The sequence below is a fragment of the Scyliorhinus torazame genome, chromosome 14 (genome assembly GCF_047496885.1).
Source record: "Scyliorhinus torazame isolate Kashiwa2021f chromosome 14, sScyTor2.1, whole genome shotgun sequence".
NCBI classification, from domain to species: domain Eukaryota; kingdom Metazoa; phylum Chordata; class Chondrichthyes; order Carcharhiniformes; family Scyliorhinidae; genus Scyliorhinus; species Scyliorhinus torazame.
Window position 1 is genome coordinate 42,917,223 of NC_092720.1, and position 22,181 is coordinate 42,939,403.

General features: G+C 42.6%; 1 protein-coding gene across 1 annotated transcript; it reads right to left on the minus strand.

The window, feature by feature from the left end:
• Positions 1 to 1,000: 1,000 nt before the first annotated feature.
• On the minus strand, positions 1,001 to 21,927 carry LOC140389672 (apolipoprotein D-like). The gene is made up of 6 exons (XM_072474019.1): positions 21,740 to 21,927; positions 19,333 to 19,459; positions 16,335 to 16,456; positions 9,545 to 9,633; positions 2,982 to 3,011; positions 1,001 to 2,294 (listed from the first exon to the last, which is right to left on the minus strand). Exons 2-6 carry the CDS (start codon positions 19,438 to 19,440, stop codon positions 2,068 to 2,070), a joined length of 576 nt encoding a protein of 191 aa, XP_072330120.1. The 5' UTR covers positions 19,441 to 19,459; positions 21,740 to 21,927; the 3' UTR covers positions 1,001 to 2,067.
• Positions 21,928 to 22,181: the final 254 nt, after the last annotated feature.

Sequence of the window (22,181 nt, forward strand, 5' to 3'; positions counted from 1 at the left end):
TCACTTGTGGTGCGCCCCCGACCTCTGTATCGGCAACCTCCCGGTCCTCGGGTCCGCCTGCCAGTTCCAGGGCCCTCTCCTCTGAACGGTGAGTGGTCTCTCATCAGCTGGGCCGCCTCCGGTCCTCTCACACTCCCTGTTGTTGTGTGCGTGCTTCTCCTGTGGGGGGTGGGTGGCAGGGATAAAAGGCAACAGTGTTAGGCAGGGATATACATGCAGGCCAGCGGTTGTGTGAATATTGGCAGACGTGCGCAGCACATTTGGGTTAGGGTTATGGTTAGGGTTAGTTGCACCTGGGGGTGTGCCACACATCGGGGTGGGGGTATCACCCTGGCTGCCCTGACAAGGTCATTCACCTTCTTGTGGCACAGGGCGCCTGTCCTTGGTGTTACAGCCACAGCGCTGACAGCCTCTGCCACCTCCCCCCACAGGCGGCGGCTGAGGCGTGGGGCGACCCTGCGGCCGTGTCCGGTCTACAGGGCCTCCCTCCTCTGCTCCACTGCATCCAGGAGCGCCTCGATGTCACGCTCCTGGAACCTCGGAGCTGCGCGGCAGGTGGCCATCTTGTCGGGTCTCCGGGGGGTGGAGGGCGCGTCTTTTGTGCTGTGACGCCGCTACTGGCCCATTTGGGGCCGGACACTTTGCGCCGTTTGGGGTGACCCGACGCCGGAGTGATCCGCGCCGTTTTTGGCGCCGGGTTCCATCCATCGCGACGATTATCAGAGAATCCCACCCGTGATAGGTCACTCTCAATTTACCAATTTTAATATTAGTCAATGAAATAGAGAGCTACGTTAAATCCTCGCCATTATAGTTGAAAGTGCAAGCAAAGTAATTAAAATTTATATTTTTTCAAGGGGGCCCGTCACTCGATTGCCAAGAAAATATATCTAATACATTGTGTGGAGTATTCTCACTTCCACATTTTCCACAATACCATTGCTAACAATGTACAAAAAATGTACAATCCCATTCAAAATATCAAAGAACTGATAAGAAATTCTGATTTTTTATTTTTATTGCCAAGACCAGACTCATTGCTGAAAGATTTTTGTATTTTCACAGCCCACAATGCAAAATGGTATCATGCATGACAAGTGAATAAGTTAAGTTCTAACAACTACGCACATTCTTGAATCAACTGACAGAGAGAATTAAATATAGGGCAGTCAGGTAACTTGCATTGGATACTTAGATAATCGAACTAACCCCAGTGCCTGGATAAACCTTTAAAATAACTACGACGCTACATGGCCAACAAGGAAAGATGAAAAATATCTCCATCGGGTAGTTACAAACTGGTGATTTTAATGTCAAAACTCACTGGGTTACAATTTCAACTTGTCATCCAGATGTAATATTTTCTCTGGGTTGGCATATGACTGGACTGCCATGCAAATATACCTAATACATTATCCGGTAGTTTATCTCACAAGCAACATATCTGGAATGCTAGTTTTACAACAGGGTAACAAGTTGAAAAGCTACCCCATAGTGAAGTCAAACTGTGTGAAGTCAGGACCACAAAGTGAAAGTGCAGTTAGAAATGCACATTAGTTTCAACAAGTAGTTGATAGCATGACCTCAGCCAAGCACTTTGAAATTTGGGGGAATATGGTTGTGTTGCATGTGTATTGTGGCTCAATAATTTCAAATGACGGACAGATCAGGGTTGAAAATTATCACTGATGATTTTATTACACACATTAATTTGAATGGTGGAAAATATTGACAACTGATGATGTTTTGGAGATGAATGTCACGACTTTCACTTTTAGTACAAGAAAATTTTACTCAGTTCACAGCACAACACAAATACCTCAGCATATATGACACAATAAGTAGTCTTACAACAGCAGGTTAAAGTCCAACACGTTTGATTGGAATCACTAGCTTTTGGGGTGTAGCTCCTTCATCAGGTGACTCAGCTATGAGTCCTTCATCAGTTGACCACCGTATGACACAACTCCAGTTACACTACCTTGTAATGTTCAATTATAAAAACTAAAGATAAATTGCTTTTGATACAAGTTAAAATGATTTTGTGTGGATTCTGGTCACCACTTTTTAAGGGCAATCCTTTTGATCAATTTGTTGCATCTTATCAATGTTGATATTATTTGCTTTCAGGATGTCTTCCAGTGCCTTGATGGTGTTTTCATCTAACTGAGAACCTCTTGACAAAATCCAGGCATAAATCGTGGGAGTAAAATAATGTTGAGTACAGGAGTATACCAGTGAATAACTCCTGAAGTCTGTGGCTAAAACATCGTATGGGATGAATGAAAACTCGTCTGAAAAAACAAAGTTCACAAAACATTAATCTGGAATGAAGCAAGTCATTTTCATTGGCTGCTTAGAAAATAAAAATCAACCCCAGTACTTTGATGAACCTTTAAAAGAACCACTCAAAACTTAGAGCAGTGAACTAGATTATTAAACTGCAAACCACCATGTGAATTAATAGCCCAGATCTTCTGTTCAGCGTTGATGCTGTGCACATTACCCGACCCTTTTATAATTTTTCAGCGGGATTTAAATTTTCAGGAAAGGTTTGTAAAGGCCCAAGTCGATAACTAAGTGAGTGAGTGAATGAGTGAATGTATGGTTGAGGTGGGTTGGGATGGGCTGGGGTGCTCATCAGTTGCAGTGCTCAGTTGAGTTACGCTGACTATTCACTGAGTTACACCAAACATCAATCTGTGTAACGTTTCCAGAGTAAATATGCAGCAGATTCCCGTGTATGTGGCCCCAGTCTCTCCCCTGAACTCAGGGTTGGAGACATTTGTGGAGTGTCCCAGGTAGCAGGAAAGAAGAAGTTTAGACTTTCCAGACAATTCCCATGTCTGTGTATGTACACAATTGCACTTCTGCTGTGTCCCAACACACATCTCCCAACTGACATCCCATGCCCAACGCTCCGGATACCAAACAATTTGGACCACTTTGATGAAAAGAGAGTTGTATATTTTAGTACGTACCATGAGGAGGGCCAAAGTCCAAATATATTCCTGAATTGACAAAACAAAAATTAATGCATTAACACAATGTTTGCCAAAGAGGAACAAAACTAAAAAGTACCAGTATCAATATTACTTTAAAAAGAAAATCACCTGCATTCAGGGTAAGTGAATGTTACTCACATCCCATCTGAAGGTGAGCAGCGACACACAATCTCCAAATTATCTGGGGATGTAATTCTTTCCCAACAACCCAGTAAACCATTTGCACAAAAAAAAGTATCTAATCTGCATCTAGTGGGCAGAATTTACAAAATTTGTTGAAAGGCTGGATTTCATAAAGACTTGTGTGCACATTCTCCCCGTGTCTGAATGGGTTTACTCCGAGTGCTCTGGTTTCCTTCCACAGTCGAAAGATGTGCAGATCAGGTGGATTAGTCACACTAAGTTGCTTAGTGTTCAAAAGATGTGCAGGTTAGGTTATGGGGATAGGGCAGGGGAGTGGGCCTCAGTAGAGTGCTCTTTTGGAGGGTCAGTGCAAATTCGATGGGTCGAATGGCCTCCTTCTGCAGTGTAGGGATTCTATGATTAGTTTTCTCAGGATAAAATTATTTAACAATGTTGTGACTTAGAACTTACATAACAACCAATGATAACAGCCCATACTGCTGGACTGCCTGTTGGAGGTTACATTGTGCCTGTACCAAAACTTCCTCCAATTGGACAGGAGGTTCAATATTCCAGATCTTCTGGTCAGTGTAGCCACTGAACTCATTGCCGCGGCCTGCGAAAATAACTGCAACCTGCACTTCTTGCGATTTATGGGTCAACGCAGTATTTCAAGGGGAGATTGTCGAGCCCAAGAGAAGATGGCCGAGGAGAGTACACGTCCCCTTTTCACGACATCACCTGCTGTTCTGAGGTCAGTTTTTAAAAGCTCTCAAGTTTTTGATTGGGTGCATGGGTGGGTGCTTGGGGTTGTAGTCAGGTCAGATCGGGACAGAAGATGGTTGGGGGAGGTGTTGGTTGTGCAGCTCAATTTAGTTACACGGCTAATTAATGATTGAGTTAGACCAAGCATTTACCCAAGTAACATTTTCTGAGTCAGCATACAGGTGCATCCTGCGTATCTGGCCCAAGAAACTGACCCTGAGCTCAGTGTCAGAGACATTAGCAAAGGGTCCTGCGCAGCTTAAACGTAGCAGGAAATTTCAGCACATGCCCTGACATGAATCTCCCAACTTAAGTTCCAATTCTGACAATACGCTTTATGGCTTCAGTTCATCTACAGAAGCTGTCTACTTACATGCCAGAACTTACAAAAGCTGTTCAGCATTGCTAACCTGCGATCCAAGACAAAGGTATACTGGTCCTCAGAGAGTTGCTTGGTTACAACACAGGACCAGTAGTCCATACAGAGGAACACCTTCAGCAGCAAATGGACAGACTCTCTGATGGGTGTCAAGGGTTTAGTTTGACCATTAGCGTCAAGAAGAGAAATGTCATGGTCCAGGATGTTGTCATCCCGCCATCTATCAGTATTGACAATGTGACACTGATGGTTATTGATTGGTTGACGTATCGAGGCTCGACAATCACCAGACGCAGGCATCACAAAAACTATAGTTGTTAAGTCCAAGCTGAGCAAGAGTGTGTGGAACGATAATAACCTGACTAAGAACACCAAACTGCCAGTCAACCAAGATTACCAAGTCAACACCGTCCTTTACAGTGATGAGAGCGGGACAAGATATTTTGGCAACATAAAACGGTGAGCAGTTTACGCCTTATTTGTTTCAGACATATCCACAAAATCTCATGGCAGGACAACGTCACCAACATAGAGGCCCGGAGCTCAGAAATGTTCATCAGATAGATGACTGCCATATATCCAAGGACCTTCTTTACGGGGAACAACCTCCTGAGCATCCATGCCTCTGCAACAAGGACACCTGCAAGTCGGATATGAAGATAAAAGACATTGACCCTGAAAATTGGGATTCAGTCGCTGATGGCAGTCTACTCTGGAGCATGACTATTTGGAAGGGAATTGGAAGAGGTGAGCAGGAACAAAAAGCTCAACTGGCCGTGAAGTGGATCCAGAGAAATCGCAGGCAGGCAGATTGTGCACCTTCTCAGTCCTCTGTCGTTCTCTCCAGCAAATGCAGCAGAGGTTGCAATGCCTGAGAGAGGCTACTGAGCCACACCTGACGATGTTGAACACAGAGTTGACAATCACGACACCAAGCATCATCTCATGAGAAGGAACGCTGCCAAGTAACTTCTACCCAAAGGTGATTCAGATCCTGCTTTAAAAATACAAGGGTACCAATGTCGTGGGACAGGATCTATGCATCGCCCAGGTCTGAGTTTTGGTTACTAAATGTCAAATGGGGAATTTTGTTTTTATAGAGGTACTCAAAATCATGATGAGCCCGAACAAAGCAGATAGGGAGAAACTGTTCCCATTGGTGGAAGGATCGAGAACCGGGAGTCACAGACTTAAGGTAGCTGGCAAAAGAAGCAATGGCGACATGAGGAGTGGTTAGAATCACGAATAAGAAGTATGGTGGAGGTAAGTTCGATCAAGGCATTGAAAAGTCAATTGGACCATTCTGAAAAGGAAAAATGTGCAGGGCTACAAAGAGCCAGCATGGACACATTTGGCCAAATGGCCTCCACCTGTGCTGTAACCATTCTATGACTCTGCTCCTCAAATGTATGAGGACATTTTATGGATTCTAAAATCTGAGAATTTATAAATTAAAATGAATAAAATCTGATTTTGAGGCCATATTTAAGTCAAGTATTAGCCTGGATGAACCTTTCATGATTTCAGCATGCCTGGATATCCTTGCGATAGTATGAAAAGCAGAATTATACACAATACTCTCTAGATTCCCACACCTAGTGCCTTGTACAGATTGTATAAAACAAATGGAAATGCTCAGCTGGATAGACAGCATCTGTAGAGAGGAACAGAGTTCAGGGGCACAATCTACCGGCCACATTGTTTACGAAAGTCAGTGAGGCACGGCCAATAGTTGCTGGGAGATACCTCTTCCAGGATCTACTCGGCTCACCCCATCCCCCGAGATCTAACGCGATCTCACAGGACGTTGCGATCTGAATGCCGTCCATTGTGGGCGGGATCACTGATGTGTTGGGTGCTCTGGATCCGTGGAACACATACAGGCCACCAACACTTAAAATAATACAACATAGAACATAGAACATAGAACATAGAAAATACAGCACAGAACAGGCCCTTCGGCCCACGATGTTGTGCCAAACCTTTGTCCTAGATTAATCATAGATTATCATTGAATTTACAGTGCAGAAGGAGGCCATTCGGCCCTCTGAGTCTGCACCAGCTCTTGGAAAGAGCACCCCACCCAAACTCAACACCTCCACCCAACACCAAGGGCAATTTTGGACACTAAGGGCAATTTATCATGGCCAATGCACCTACCCTGCACATCTTTGGACTGTGGGAGGAAACCGGAGCACCCGGAGGAAACCCACGCAGACACGGGGAGGACGTGCAGACTCCGCACAGACAGTGACCCAAGCCGGAATCGAACCTGGGACCCTGGAGCTGTGAAGCAATTGTGCTATCCACAATGCTACCGTGCTGCCCTTAAGAACAAATAAATCTCACACTATATCATTTTACTGTAATCCATGTACCTATCCAGTAGCTGCTTGAAGGTCCCTAATGTTTCCGACTCAACTACTTCCACAGGCAGTGCATTCCATGCCCCCACTACTCTCTGGGTAAAGAACCTACCTCTGATATCCGTCCTATATCTTCCACCTTTCACCTTAAATTTGTCCCCAAAAACAACACTATTTTATTAAGCTAGAAACTGTTGAACATAAATTTCACTGTGGATTAACATGATGTTAGATTAAACTAAAGACCTATGCCTGTCCTAACCAGTCTATGCACTCAGCACATGGTGAAGATCTGTGCTGTAAGCTCTGTCCTTCTGAGAGGCTGCATCCCGAATGAGCAGGAACTCTGATGCCCCCTGTCTTTTATAGTGAGTGTGCTCTAACTGGTAATTGACTGCGGTGTTGTGTGTGTTGATTGGTCCCACTGCGTGTCCATCAGTGTGTGTGCGTCTGCACCATGATATACTGGTGTATATTATGACAATCACTATTTTGTAAATTTACATATGAGAGTGAGACAGCCAGCCTCACTCTAATGTGCTCTCCCATGATCTACCGGAGGCTTGGGATCTAACTCCTTCGCCTTGGAAACCTTGGGCGAGTGCCATTCAGTGCTGGTCGCCACTAATGGAGATCAGTTGGATTGGTACTCGTGGGGGTTGCCCAGGAATTCGGAGGCCCCCAGGTGCTAGCCCTCTGAACAGGATGCACCCTGGCCTTGCTGGTGCCTCTTGGGCATCCTGGCATTGCCAGCCTGACACCCTGGCAGTGCCCATGACAACTGGTGGTGCCAAGCTGGCATTTTTCCCATGACGAGGGTCAGGCCTGGGGGTATATTGCCGTGGTGTGGTGCGGGGGACCAGTGAACCCCTAATCAGTGAGTTTGGGTTTCGGGGGTTCTGTCAACGGGAGCTCTTCAGGGCAGGAATGGGGATTAGTGCAGTCTCGTCGGGACGTCCCCCACTGAGCCCTGAATGTAACCAGAATCCCAATAGATAGCGTGGTGGTTCTCGGCACTGTGAGCAGCAGGAAACACCCGGCTAAACGCACTCGTTATGGGACTGTGTTCCCATTCGGTTAGATCGCCCGAACGTTTCAGGTCAGGACACTTTCAGCAGAACAGAAGGAAGATGGAAGAAGATAGCCTTGCGCACACTCTTAGGAGTTCTCTCTCTCTATCACTGCCCATATATCGACTTAATTCCCCTCATTGCTGCCACACACTGCACAGCGAGTTATCCACGAATAATCCACATCTCCCTGTCCAGTAGCTTTTCACTCCACAAATGATTTCCCTGCCAAGGTCTCATCATGTTGCCTTAGATTTACGTTAAGTTCATCAGCTCACCCTCCCCAACTTATCCAGATCCCTTTGTCTTTATTCTGTTTTTGAACCCGCTTCCCCATTTTATGCCACCTGCTTATTTGTTTTCTGCCGTAACAGTCAGCACTTTATCAGCACTTTATCAGCACGGTTCCAGTCCCGCAGAAGAGTCACATTGGACTCAAAATGTTAACACTGTTTCTGTTTCTGTTTCCAGTTGTCAGTGTGCTGTTGTTTGCTAATCTAAATCAACATCTGGTTACAACTCAAGTCACTTTCTTTAAAACACTCCCCAAAATGATTTGAATCTCCATGTATGTTCAAATATTTGAATCTCTAGACCTGTGGGGAATTGTACACAAAGAACATGAAGTTTGGGGAACACATGGACAGGAGATTGATTAAAAAGATTTGAAATCACAGATTTCTCTTTTGAAACTTGTGCACACTCCTAAACAACAATACTGGGATGTTTATCACTTATGATGTATATTTTATTATTAACATTACTGCTTGTTATTTTGTCGTGAATCATTTCTCATCACAAATCACTCCAAAATGCATCACATGTGTGCCATAAAATAAACATTGCTTGTCATCCTGTACTTGAGGGGCAGCAGGAAATAAAAATAGCTTTTCCTGAGGGGGCAAGAAGGGAGAAAGCACTCAGTCTTCAGAATGGGAAATATGTAACTGTGGTTTCAAAAAGAAAAGGACACAACTTCTCCAGTTAGGGATGAGGTGGGACCCTTTCCAGAAGAATGGAGAGCAGAGAATTTATATTTTCTGTGTAAGTGGAGAAGTAGGTGCATGCTTTCTGAAAAGAGAATGTGCACTTTCTCTAGATGTGTCAACATCTAAGAGATGTGCTGACACGGTAAGGGAGACACAAACAGAGGTGTACATGGCCTCTCTGTGAGGGGAATGGGAAGCTGACTGCTCATTGGACAAGACCACATGGAAGGGTGGATGTGCACTCTATACATTGCAGAGTGACATGCCAGTAGCACAGTGGTTAGCACTTTGGCTTTGCATCGCCAGGCACCCAGTTTCGATTGCAGGCTGGGTCATTGTCTGTGCGGAGTCTGCACGTTCTCCACGTGTCTGCATGGGTTTCCTCCAGGTACTCCAGTTTCCTCCCACTAGTCTCAAAAGACTAGTGGGAGTTAGGTAATTTGGATATTCTGAATTCTCCCTCTGTGTACCCGAACAGGCACCAGAATGTGGCGATTAGGTCCTTTTCACAGTATCTTCATTGCAATTCAAGCCTACTTGTGACGATAAAGATTATTATTTATTATGTTCCCTTACTAGGAATGAGAGAGAATGCAAACATATTTTCATCCGGCAGGGATAGAACATTTTATTCCTCGGGCAGAATTAGAAGCACATACTCATCATGAGTACCTATGCAAAAAGGATGTCATCACACCGGCCACCTTTTATGTGTCCTACCGAATACTCAGTCCTGTTAAAACCAATTCCACTTCTGTCCTTTATATTTGTAGGTGGTAAGTAACAGATTCATACATGAAAAGAAAAATCTGGCAAGAATTTGAGACCAAATTCTTTGTGCACTTACCTTCAGAAAGCAGTATTTGAAGTTTTGCATCTTCCTTCACGTTAGCTGGAGATAACTTTCCGATATAAAGTATTCTTTTACCATTATCCCTGCACATAAGCACAATTTTAAAAAATGTACGAAAATCCTTTACTTCAGCATTTTGTGACTTTAAATGGATTTAAAATCTCAGACACTACATGAGCAGATCTGGCCAAGCAAACAAAAGTAGCAACAGAGAGTCATTTCCCTTATAGACATTAAAAGAAAAATAGGGGCAGCACAGTGGCGCAGTGGTTAGCGCTGCTGCCTCACGGCGCAGAGGTTCGAGGTTCGATCCCGGCTCTGTGTGGAGTTTGCACATTCTCCCCGTGTTCGCGTGGGTTTTGCCCTATCATGTGAGTCCCTTTAAGAAAAGTGTGTTTATCAAATAGCTGCAGTAATGTTATTGTGTGGGTGGAGCTGAGCTGTGTTTCTGGCTTGTTACTTTCGGTTTGAGCTGGACGCTGTTTTTTGGCTCTGAATTTTAGTTTCATTTGGGGAGCTACATTCAAACCAAGGAGGTGTTTAGGTCTCTCTCTCTGCCTACTAAAGAATGTCTCTAGATCATTTGATGATTTCAAAGTAACACCTGTTTCTGTAAGGAATGTAAAGAATTAAAGCAGCTTGAATACAAAATGACAAAGGGACAAAGAAAGAGTAGCCCAAGCAGAACAACAAGAGAGAGAAAGAGATAGAGAGGAAAAAGAAAAAGCGAGAGAAAGAGATAGCGAGGAAAAAGAAAAAGAGAGAGAGGAAAGAGAAAAAGAGAGCTAGTTTGAACTTCAGCAAATGGCCATGAAACATGACAGTCAGTCAAAATTGGTGAATGTAAAGGAAAATGTACAGTTTGAGGATAGTGATGAGGGTAAAGAGAAAGAGTGCCATAGTCAAAGGCTTGGTGGGGATCTATTTAAATACGTCCAAGCATTGCCAAGGTTTTATGAGAAGGAGGTAGAAGCCTTTTTCATTTCATTTGAGAAGGTAGCTAAACAAATGAAATGGCCACAGGACATGTGGGTATTACTGATTCAAACAAAGCTGGTAGGTAGGGCTAGTGAAGTGTTTGCATCACTATCAGAGGATGTATCTGGAACGTATGAGGAGATGAAAAAATCCATCTTAGGTGCATATGAACTAGTGCCTGAAGCCTACAGACAAAGGTTTCGCAATTTAAGGAAAGAACCTGGTCAAACATACATGGAGTTTGAAAGGATCAAACAGAGTAATTTTGATAGGTGGATAAGGGCTTTGAAAATAGACTAAACGTATGAAGCTCTCAGAGAAATTTTTGGAGGAGTTTAAAAATTCAATTCCTGGTGTAGTGAGAACTCATGTGGAAGAGCAGAGGGTTAAAACTGCAAGGTTAGCAGCAGAAATGGCAGATGATTATGAATTAGTTCATAAATCAAAGTTTGATTTCCAACATCAGTTTCAACCTGTGAGGGATAGAAACTGGGGAAAAGAGAAGTACTCAAGTGATAGAGGTAAAGGAGATCTGATGGGAGATAATAAGGAGAGTGTACCTCAGATTTAAAAGTGATCCAGGAGGGTGGAAGAGAAATGAAAAGTTTCAAATGTTTTCACTGTAATAAACTAGACCATGTAAAGTCACAGTGTTGGTGGTTGAAGAAAAGCACTGGGAAGGTTGATGTGATAAAACAGGATAGGTCGGTGGGGTTTGTTAAGGTAGTGAAGGAAAGCCCAAGTGAAGCGAAGGAGGTGCAAAAGTTTGTACAGACTGATCAAGAGGTGATTGACAAGATGGTGCCAGATCTCTTTAAAAAATGTACTTGTGTGGGTAAAGTTTACTCATGTGTACCAGAAGGAGTAGGTAAGGAAATCACAATTTTAAGAGATAAGGGAGCCAGTCAATCTTTGATGGTAAGAGATCTAGAGTTATGTAGTTTGGGAGGAATATTGCCAGAAAAGGTGGTACTATGTAGAATTCAGGGTGAGAAGAGAAGTGTTCCATTATATAAGGGAAGGTTAGAAAGTCCAATGAGGAGTGGTGAAGTGGTAGTAGGAGTAATAGAGAAACTATCTTGTCCAGGAATACAGTTTATCTTGGGTAACGATATAGCTGGATCGCAGGTGGGAGTGATGCCAACTGTGGTTGATAAGTCAGTGGAAAATCAGACAACTAAATGTTGAAGGAAGAATATCCTGGGATTTTTCCGGATTGTGTAGTAACAAGGTTGCAGGTTAAGACAAGAGGAGAAATCAAAGAGTGAAGATAAAGTTGAAGTTCAATTATCAGAAATTATTTTTAATCAGATGGTTGGAAAAGAACATGAACAGGTGGAGAATGAGGCGGATATTTTTAGTTCAGGAAAATTGGTGGAGTTACAACAGAAAGATATGGAAATAAAACGGATGTATCAGAAAGCATACACAGAAGAGGAATCTGAGTGTGTACCAGAATGTTATTACCGTAAAATGATGTCTTGATGAGAAAATGGAGATGTTTACATATGCAGGCAGATGAAAAGTGGACACATGTTCATCAAGTGGTGTTGCCGGTAGGGTATAGAAAGGAGTTGTTGCGAGTAGCACATGAGGTACCAGCGGGAGGTCATTTGGGAGTAAGGAAAACTCAAGCTAAAACACAACGACATTTTTATTGGCCTAGACTACATAAAAATGTAGTTACATTTTGTCGATCATGTCACACATGTCAAGTGATAGGGAAACCTCAAGCAGTGATAAAACCAGTGCCTTTAATACCCATTCCAGCATTTGAGGAACCTTTTACAAGGGTCTTAATTGATTGCGTAGGACCGCTTCTTAAAACGAAAAGTGGGAATCAATATCTTTTGACTATATTGGATGTGTCTACTAGGTTTCCAGAGGCCATTCCAGTGCACAATATTACAGCTAGAAAGATTGTGGAGGAGTTACATCAATTCTTTACTAGATATGGACTAACCACAGAAATACAATCGGATTAAGGATCAAATTTTACCTCAAGGTTATTCAAAGATGTTATGGATAGCTTAGGAATAAAACAACTTAAATCAACTGCGTACCATCCAGAATTGCAGGGAGCGTTAGAAATGTGGCATCAGAAATTAAAGACAATGTTGAGGCTTATTGTCAAGATTGTCCAGAGGATTGGAATAAAGGAATTCCATTTATACTGTTTGCAATTAGGGATGCACCTAATGAGTCAACCAAATTCAGCCCTTTTGAACTAATTTTTGGTCATGACATAAGAGGACCACTTAAATTGATTGAGGAAAAATTGGTGAGTGAGCAGTCGGAACTTATTAAATAGAGCAGGGGAATTGGTGAGACAACATTTAAAGGTTGCACAACACGTGATGAAAAGGGTAGCGGACAAGAAAGCAAAGTTTGTAGCTTTGCGAGTGGAGATATTCCTACCAGTGGTAGGTGAACCTTTAAAAGCAAGGTTTTGTGGACCTTATCAGATTGAAAGAAAATTAAGTGAGGTGAACTATGTGGTAAGAACGCCAGGTAGAAGGAAAACTCACCGAGTGTGTCACGCAAATATGCTTAAAAGGTACTTTGAAAGGGAAGGAGAGCATACCGGAGGAGGTTTTAATGATTCTATCTCAAAGTGAAGAACCGAATCCAGATGACTTAAATTTGACATCCCTCAAATTAAATTGGAAAACGAGGATGTTCTTAAAAATTGAGATAAATTGTTGAGTTACCTTCCAGAGGAAAAACAAATTGACCTGAAAGCGTTATTGATATCACATGGGCAAGTTTGTGGAGATAAGTTGGGAAGTACTAAAATGAGTATACATTATGTAGATGTGGGAAATGCTGTTCCAATTAAACAACATCCATATGGACTTAAACCTTTAAAATTGGCTATGGTTAACAAAGAAATTGAGTATGCTTAAAAATGGCATAATTGAAGTGGGTTGCAACCAATGGAGCTCACCCGTAGTGATTGTACTGAAACCGGACGGTACCCAATGGTTGTGTGTGGACTATAGAAAGGTTAATGCAGTTATAAGAATGGACTCTTATCCTATCCCACATTTGGAGGATTGCACTGAGAAGGTGGGACAATCAGCTTTTATTTCCAAACTGGATTTACTTAAAGGTTACTGGCAGGTACCTTTATCCGAAAGTGCGAAGGAGATTTCAGCTTTTATGACTCCAGATGATAAATTGGAGTCAAAGTTATGCCATTTGGCATGAAAAACGCCCCAGCCACATTTCAACGGTTAACTAACAAAGTTGTTTCAGGATTACATAATTATAGGGTATACATCGACACTCTGGTAATTTTTAGTCAGACATGGAAAGAACATTTAAAGCATCTGATGGAGTTATTTAATCAACTTCAGGAGGCGGGTTTGGTGGAAGACCTAGCCAAAAGTGAATTTGGAAAAGCCCAAGTCACTTTCCTTGGCCATACAATCAGACAGGGTCGAATGGTCCCACGGGATGTGAAAACAAAAGTTATTGGGGAGTTTCCGATACCCTCGACACGACGGGAAATAAGCAGTTTCTTGGTATGAGTGGATTTTACCGGAAATTTGTGCCAAATGTTAGCAGTGTGGTCACTCCAGTGACGGACTTGCTAAAGAAGCGTAGTAAATTTCAGTGGACAAGCGGAGTTTCAACAGGCATTTGATGGACTGAAGGCTGTGTTAACCACTGCTCCTGTGTTGGCCATCCCAAATTATACAAACCAATTCAAAGTGGCTGTTGATGAGAGTGATGTGGGCGTAGGTGCGGTGTTTTTACAAGAAAGCGACGAAGGACTAGAGCGGCCTATTGGTTATTTTTTGAAGAAATTAAATAAGCACCAGAAGAAGTGTTCAACAATTGTGATGGAGACTTTAAGTTTGGCGCTGGCTTTGCAACATTTTCAAATTTATATTACCAGCAATTCATCTGAAACAATTACATATACTGATCAGAATCCATTGACTTTTTGGAGCGATTCCGGAATAACAATGCAAGACTGTTTCGATGGAGTTTATTGTCACAGCCATTTCATTTAAAAATAATACATGTGGCAGGACGAGAAAACGTGATAGCCGATGCTTTGTCGCGACTGTGATGAAGAGAAGCAGGTTCGGTGGAGGAAGAAGAACCAAAATGCACAATTTTCTTATAAATGTTTGTGTGTTTTGTTTTGTTAAACAAAACGTATATTTACTGTCAATGTTGCTTAAAAGAAAATGAAAAGATGAAAAATGAAACCATCTTAAAGTTGATGGGGGGGGTTTCTTGGGGGTGGTGTCATGTGAGGGTCCCTTTAAGAAAAGTATTTTTATCAAATAGCTGCAGTGATGTTATTGTGTGGGTGGAGCTGAGCTGTGTTTCAGGCTTTTTACTTTCGGTTTGAGCTGGAAGCTGTTTTAGGCTCTGAGTATTAGTTTCATTTTCAGTTGGGGCGCTGCATTCAAACCAAGGAGGTGTTTAGGTCTCTCTCTCTCTGCCGTCTAAGGAATGTCTCCAGATCACTTGATGATTTCAAAGTAATACCTGTTTCTGTAAGGAATGAAAACCTAGTGTCTTTGTTAAAAAGGGTTTTTGACTTGTGGATGTTGTTAGGAAGGTTACTAAGGGTTACCTAAAAAGTATTGTATTTTGGGGCGGAGTATCAGTGTTGGTAGTTGATAAGATGTTTACTGTGTTTATAAAATGTTAACTGGATTCATTCAATAAACATTGTTTTTGTTTAAAAAATACTTTAGATCTCTGTTGCATCACACCTGTAAAGTGGGCCCTTGTGCTCCCCATAACCAAAATCTATTAAAAGTTATGGATCAGGTGAACTCCATGATATACTTTGGTGTCCTCTAAATCCTGGCCCATAATAGCCCCCACAACCCAAACATGTGTAGCGTAGATAGATTGGCCACGCTAAATTGCCCCTCAATGGGAAAAAATATATTGGCTACTCCAAATTCATTTGAAAAAAGGAAATCAACCTCTCCACCTTCTGCAAAACATAAATATCGGGAGCTGACTGACCATAAAACGCTGCTGCTTGTATTCTCTGCTTGAATAACTCATACATAGTACAGTAACACCCCAATTTTAGGATTATCACCCTTATATTCAGACTCCCCCATGATTTATTTGTGCAACCTCATTCCCATATTCAGCTCTCAAGTAAAACCTGCAAATTCCTCCAACTCTGGATTCTTTTGCACTCCCATGTCTTTCTCTCATCTGTTGATGGCATGCCACCAGCTGTCTAGGAGTCAGGCTCTGGAACTCCTTTCGTAAACCTCTTCAATTCAGTTATAACTGTATACTCAATGTCAGCAGCTGATTAAGAAGTACAAAATAAAAATGTTGGATATTGACAGATCTGCTCAACAAATTTATACCTGAACACTGCAAAACCCGCCTTTGCCTCTGGATAAATAAGATCTAAATGAACTTCAAGAGCTTCTTTAGGAGCTCCTGATTTTAAATCAGTTGTGTTTACAGATTTATAACATCAATTGTGCAAAATCAAAATACTGCAAATGCTGATCATCTGAAATAAAAACATAAGTGCTGTAAATATAATAAAAACATAAGTGCTGTAAATATAATAAAAACATAAGTGCTGTGAATATTCAGCAGGTCAGGCAGTATCTGTGGAGAGAGAAACAGAGTTACATTTCTCGCCCCAGAATGAATATTTCCAGCATTTCCTGTTTCTCTTATTAAAATAATGAACTGGGCATTTGCAAAAATACCCATGTATACCCGTGCAAAAATTGCATGTCTGTGCTCGTGACTTTTAGCTGTTGCTCTGCTCTCCATCTATTTCTGGAACACTTACCGCTTCTCTGTAGTGTTAACGTGTATCCAATTATCAGCTGACTGACTGAACGTGTGTGCAATGCAGTCACCTTTTACAAGATTTGTATTGAGTGATTCAATTTCAAACCACGTTCCCATAAACTGTGAAATAAAAACATTTTTCAAATAATGTTATTCAAATGAAAACATTAAAGGTTCGATTACACAGATTCATCAATGATGCAGAAAGAGCATGCATGCATTGAGAACACGTCACATCTTCAGATCATCTCAAATTGTTTCACAATCACTTCATTACTATTGGAAATATCATCACTGTCAAGTACAACAGTCAGTTTCCATAAAATTGTCTCAAATCAGCAATGAGATAGTTGGTCCTTTGATAATGTTGTTTGAGGAATGAATATTGGTTCGGACACTGGAAGAAACCTCTGCTGTTCTTCAAAAATGTGTGAGGGAATTTTTTAAGCCTCCTTGAACAGGCTTTGCTTTAATGCCTCATCCAAAAGAAAGCACAGCACAATGGTCATTCAACTTTGCACTGCAGTGTCAGCCTAGAGTACATGTTCAAGTGAAACTTAAGCCTAGAGCCTCATAGCCTTGAGGGGAGTTCATTATCAGTGACGGTTATTTTAAAAATGTCAATAATCTGCCATGTGTTTCCACCCCAAACAGGTGCACTTGCAGACGCACACAGTACTCAGTCGAAAGGATTGACTCATTATTCTATATGAATATAATTCAAGGTTGATGATTACAAAGGATCCAACATTTCTCAGGGCACAATTGGTGAGGTGCCCCCCAATGCTGAACTCACTGCAGTACGCATCCATTTTCATGAGACAGGCTGGATTAAGAGTCACTTCAGGAATCTCTCCGGCACCCAATTGCTCATGCCTGGCTGAAATGCCAGAGGGGAATGGCCTAATTCTTCTCCTATGTCTTATGGTCTTATTGTAATCTGACAGTGTGGGAAGGGTTGGCCCAAGTCATCTGAAAATCTGCGAACTCACTGGTTCATGACCCACAAGGAAAGTGTCCATTTTATGAATGTTTCCCCCAGTCTAAAATTATTCAGGGATCCAACTCACTTGCCTTACCCTTATTGGTGGGGCCCACATATGGTCTTATGGAGTTTGGTATGTGGCCAGTGATTTGACATACCAGTTATCACAACCACACCAGGCCTCCTTCCAGACTGAGCAGAAGGAACTCTTAGCCTGGGGAAATCCTACCCCAGCTGCCTCATTTGTTTTGCAAAGGAATGGATGGATGTTCTGTCCTTGGGAAGTCAAAGAACAAAACTAATGGAGTCAAGTAATGGTGGGAACAAGGTGTCATCTACCAGATTGAAGGATGCATAAAATGAGTAAGGAATTAATCACCCAGCTCTGAAATGGGCATAATTTGTTTCTTCACTTTTCCACAATAACACTCAGCTCACAATTGATGTGCAGTGCATTATACATTAACACATAATCTTGCAACTCATCTTCTCTCCAAAAAGACAATTATATACTGAAAAATGTGCATTAATGAATGCTGCTAATTTTTCCAAATACCGAATATCGTAACAATTGTTAAATTAAACAATGCAAGTGAGGGAATTTTTATTTCAAACTGTTTTCATTAGAAAAATACAACTATGGATTCCTTACTATCAAGAGAACTCATGTGACCTAAAACAAAGAGAATTAATTTCACAGAATCACAGATTCTCTTTAGTCTTACTGCTTATTGCATTGTGTTAAGATAAAATGATCTGTAATATTCCTATGTGCATTGTTTTGCATTGGGAAAAGGTTGGCGTTGACAGTTAGACAGTTTCTAAGTGAGTGGTATGAAGGCATCAGTGAGTCATTTAGCACCCACTAATAAGAAATCAGTTGTGCTTTGCAATCATAGAAAGATATCAAGGACACTGTGCATTGAACAACAATTCCCAGTGAAGACGAAGAGCCATCTCAGCCCTCTCAAAAAAGAAACTATGACATGGCTACACATTTTACAGCAGAATCTGCAAACAAACACATCTCAATTTGAACTATCTCCCTCAAAATGGTTATCTGATGACATGGCAGAGTCTTGCAATTTATTTTCTCACATTTATTATGAGATATGGATATTGATTGGGTCATCACTTGCTGTGAATATAACTTCTGTATGACAACACATTTTAATTTTTAGCAATGACTCTGAACTAATCATATGTCATGCTTGGCAACATCTTCAACATTACCTTTGGTGCAAATGTTGCAATCATCCAGTTGATAGATGCCAACGCTTCAGAATATTTGTTACTCACAGTGTGCAATATGGACTCCCTATTCGAATTTCGCATAACCAGACCCAGAATCAAGCTCTCCCCCCCCCGACCCTGGCAGAAGCTCCCCGGCCAGTGGCACAACTGTCAGCAAACTATGGCGATGTTGTAACCTTCCATACCCCCTCTCTCTCCCTCAGCCGCCACGCTGGTTTCACGATTTTTAAAGGGACAAGTGAACCACGGCGTTGGGAATTCTGAGGTGGCGAATCACGTAGGCCCGGGAGAATACCAGGTCGGGCACACAAATGATATGCAAATTGTGTCTACTGTATGTGCGGAGTGAATCGCATTGACACCGTTTTCGAGGTAATGCAGAATCACGATTTGGCGTCAAATCGGCGCCTGCTGCAAATTTGGAATCGGAAGCTATTCTCCGACCAATCACATTTCCCAATTTCGGCGTCGGCTATCAGAGAATCCCATCCAAGATTTCTGTTAACTTCCGGGAGAAGAGAATTGATTTCCTCAGGGAAGGCTAGGGGTAAAATCCAATTCTCAGATAATAATAATAATCTTGATTATTGTCACAATTAGGTTTACATTAACACTGCAATGAAGTTACTGTCTGCACCGTGCTGTCCGGTCTTCTCAGTAAGTGCTGTTTATTACGATTTGTAAAAGCTGTAGGGAATATTTATTGACATGACAGTATTGGCAATGCCACATAACTTATGTACTTCACGTTACTAACCTCTGACAGAGTGAAATTTTTCTGTACTGGAATCTTTGGACATGACTTGAAACTTCCTCTGGTGAAACAAATGGAAAAAACTAACAGCATCAGCAATCGCCCCTGCATGTTGCCGTCTTGGGAGGATCTGAGAGAAAAAGAGGCTCTATTATATTTCTCAAACTCATCACTCTAATTCTGGCATTCTGGAGAAGAGAGGCATTTGCGAATGGCAGCTAGAGAGAAAACCAAAACATCTCTTTAAAATATTGGAGAGAGAGAAATCACTTTTAAAAGCTGGCGAGATGCATCGGAAAGGTGCATCTTTACATATATGAGAGCATACGTTTCAAAAAGGAATGCTTTTAAATGTGGATATTCCAGACATTCTCACTCTTGGTTGGACTCGAGCAGACACAGGCTTTCTTCAGTTTTCCACTCCTTCCTGTTGGTCCCTTCTGTAACTGCGCATTCTTTTCAATGAAAAAGACACTGGTCTGATTTATTCAGCAGCACCTCTTCACCTCGCCCTAAAGGTGGCACCTGGATTTCCTCCCCTCCTTCCCAATATCTTACCAGGGTTGAAGGTGGAGGCGGAGGAGGCACCATACGGTGTGTGAGTCTCAGCCTTTGGGACACCCTTTACCCCAACTCTAACGACGAGTTGTCAACAAACTACTGGTCTGCTTTTCCCCTCCTGATGAAAACACGGAAACTACAGAGATAAGGAGATGGGAATTATCATTGCTTAACAATGGTTTGATCCCAACTCAGAGTGGATACCGATGGAGGAGACCTCCTGTCAAGGAACGACCCTCCGGGCCCTGGCGACAGCAGCACTCCCATCTCTCTCAACAAGAAACACAATGAGCCCTGTGGTAGCGGCCATGCTGAGAACGTGGGTTAACTGAGATGTCCCCATGGCCCCCAACTGCAGCAATCACAAATTCCCCCAGCCATGCTAGACACCACCTTCAAAAGATGGTGACAAGACGGGGGCACACTGACGGTCGGGGACTTTTACGTTGGGCACAGATTGGCGACACTGGACGAACTGACGAGAAGGTGGAAACTCACAAAAGGACAGGAAATGAGGCACCTTCAAATAAAACACTTTCTACGCATGGAGTCGGGTACCCCAGGGCCCCAGAAATCACACTATTAGAGGACCTGATAGGCACAATCAGCAAGGAGGGGGGACTATGTGGGAAAATATACAAACAGATATTGGACAGAGTTCGGACACCACTGGACGAGAGCAAAAATGGGAGGACGAGCTGGGGACAGAGGTAGCGTGGGAACTCTGCAGCGAAGGGAGGGAGGAGAAGATAGAGGGAAGGTCGGAAACCCACAAAAGAGGAGAAGAGGTAGGAGGGGGGTATCCTCCCCCTCCCCGAACACAAAAGCAAACACAGCTGAAGTTGCCGGGGAGGTGGGGTAGTGAGGGGGGGGGGGCAGGGGGAGTATGCAAGGGAGGGGAAGGGGGAACAGGGAAAGCAGGAGGGGGGAATAGAAGGGACCACAGGCTGAAGCAGAAGGTGGCAAAATATATATAAAGTTAATTGAAGGAAGGACAGGATAAACCTTTTTGTGCAATAAAGTAAATTAATATGGGGAAGAAAAGTGTGTATATATACACACAGAATTGTTTATAAATATGGAAAATGCCAATTAGACAATCGTTTGAGCAAGTAATCTGCATATTTGACAAAGAGTCACCCAGACACGAAACTTTAGCTCCCTCCTCTCTCCACACAGATGCTGTCAGACCTGCTGAGATTGTCCAATATTTTCTGTTTTCGTTTTAGATTCCAGCATCCGCAGAAATTTGCTTTTATAATTTGCATATTTTAATCAGCTCCGTTCATTCTAGACGAGGGAGGGATTCGTTTGGAAGAATTGCCACGCATTGCTTTTTTTTAAATGGCAGAATTGTGGCGAGTTTGAGGCTTACTTCTTTGCTATTCCTCTTTCAGACTTCCCTCACCCACGCCATTCTCAATAAGAAGTCTTACAACACCAGGTTAAAGTCCAACAGGTTTATTTGGAATCACGAGCTTTCGGAGCGCTGCTCCTTCAATCCATCTCGTGAGTTCCTCAGGACATTGACCAAACTCTTCTCTCTTTTCCGTTCCAACGGTTTCCACTGACCAGCTCACCTCTCAATGCAGCTTGCATAAATTAACCCCATTTATTTCAGGCAAATCTCTTTGTATTAGCAAACCGATTCGTCCATGGAGTTACCAGGCACCCTAGCTGGTTTCCCCACTCCAGGGAAGGGGCTGGGTTTTTTTCAGTTAAAAATGGGCAGAAAACTCGACAAACATACCACATTTTAACAAGAGGGCAGAAAGCGGTTTGTTACAATAACTGTTCTCAGTTTAAGTAACTCCCTTCCCCAGCATCGCAGTCATTCCCAATAGCTTACCCGAGAGCAAAGTGGAGATTTGAACGGTGATGTGTTCTGCAACTGCCCCCGAATTCCAACTGATGTGTCCTGGTGTGTGCTGCACAGCCCCACAAGCACTCCTTATATCTGAGTTAGCGCTTCCCAAACAACTGGATCGCAATTAGCAAACAGGGCTCGGCAGCCCGCGCTCCCGGGGGAGATCCCAGTCATGTACACGTCCACATCAGTCATGTGGAGATAGATGGTGCTAGCTCCCGCAGAAAACTGCTTTGTAACTCAACATTTCCCTCATCTCTTATTACATTTTAATGAATTATATACATTATGGAATGTATTACAAGGTTTGAATCCTCCTCCCTTCTTAGATTTTTGTTGGGGAAGTGTCACTTCAGCCAGTTGTGCACAAGGTGCTGCTGAAAGGACATTTATTCCTCTGGCCGTTCATCCGTGCTCCCAAACA

Coding starts and splice junctions, on each gene's coding strand:
- LOC140389672 (XM_072474019.1), bottom strand. CDS start 19,440: ATGCAGGGGCGATTGCTGATGCTGTTAGTTTTTTCCATTTGTTTCACC. Junction 3,012..9,544: donor TCAAATACTGCTTTCTGAAG/GTAAGTGCACAA, acceptor TTGTCAATTCAG/GAATATATTTGGACTTTGGC. Junction 2,295..2,981: donor GGACTTTGGCCCTCCTCATG/GTACGTACTAAA, acceptor TTGTTTTTTCAG/ACGAGTTTTCATTCATCCCA.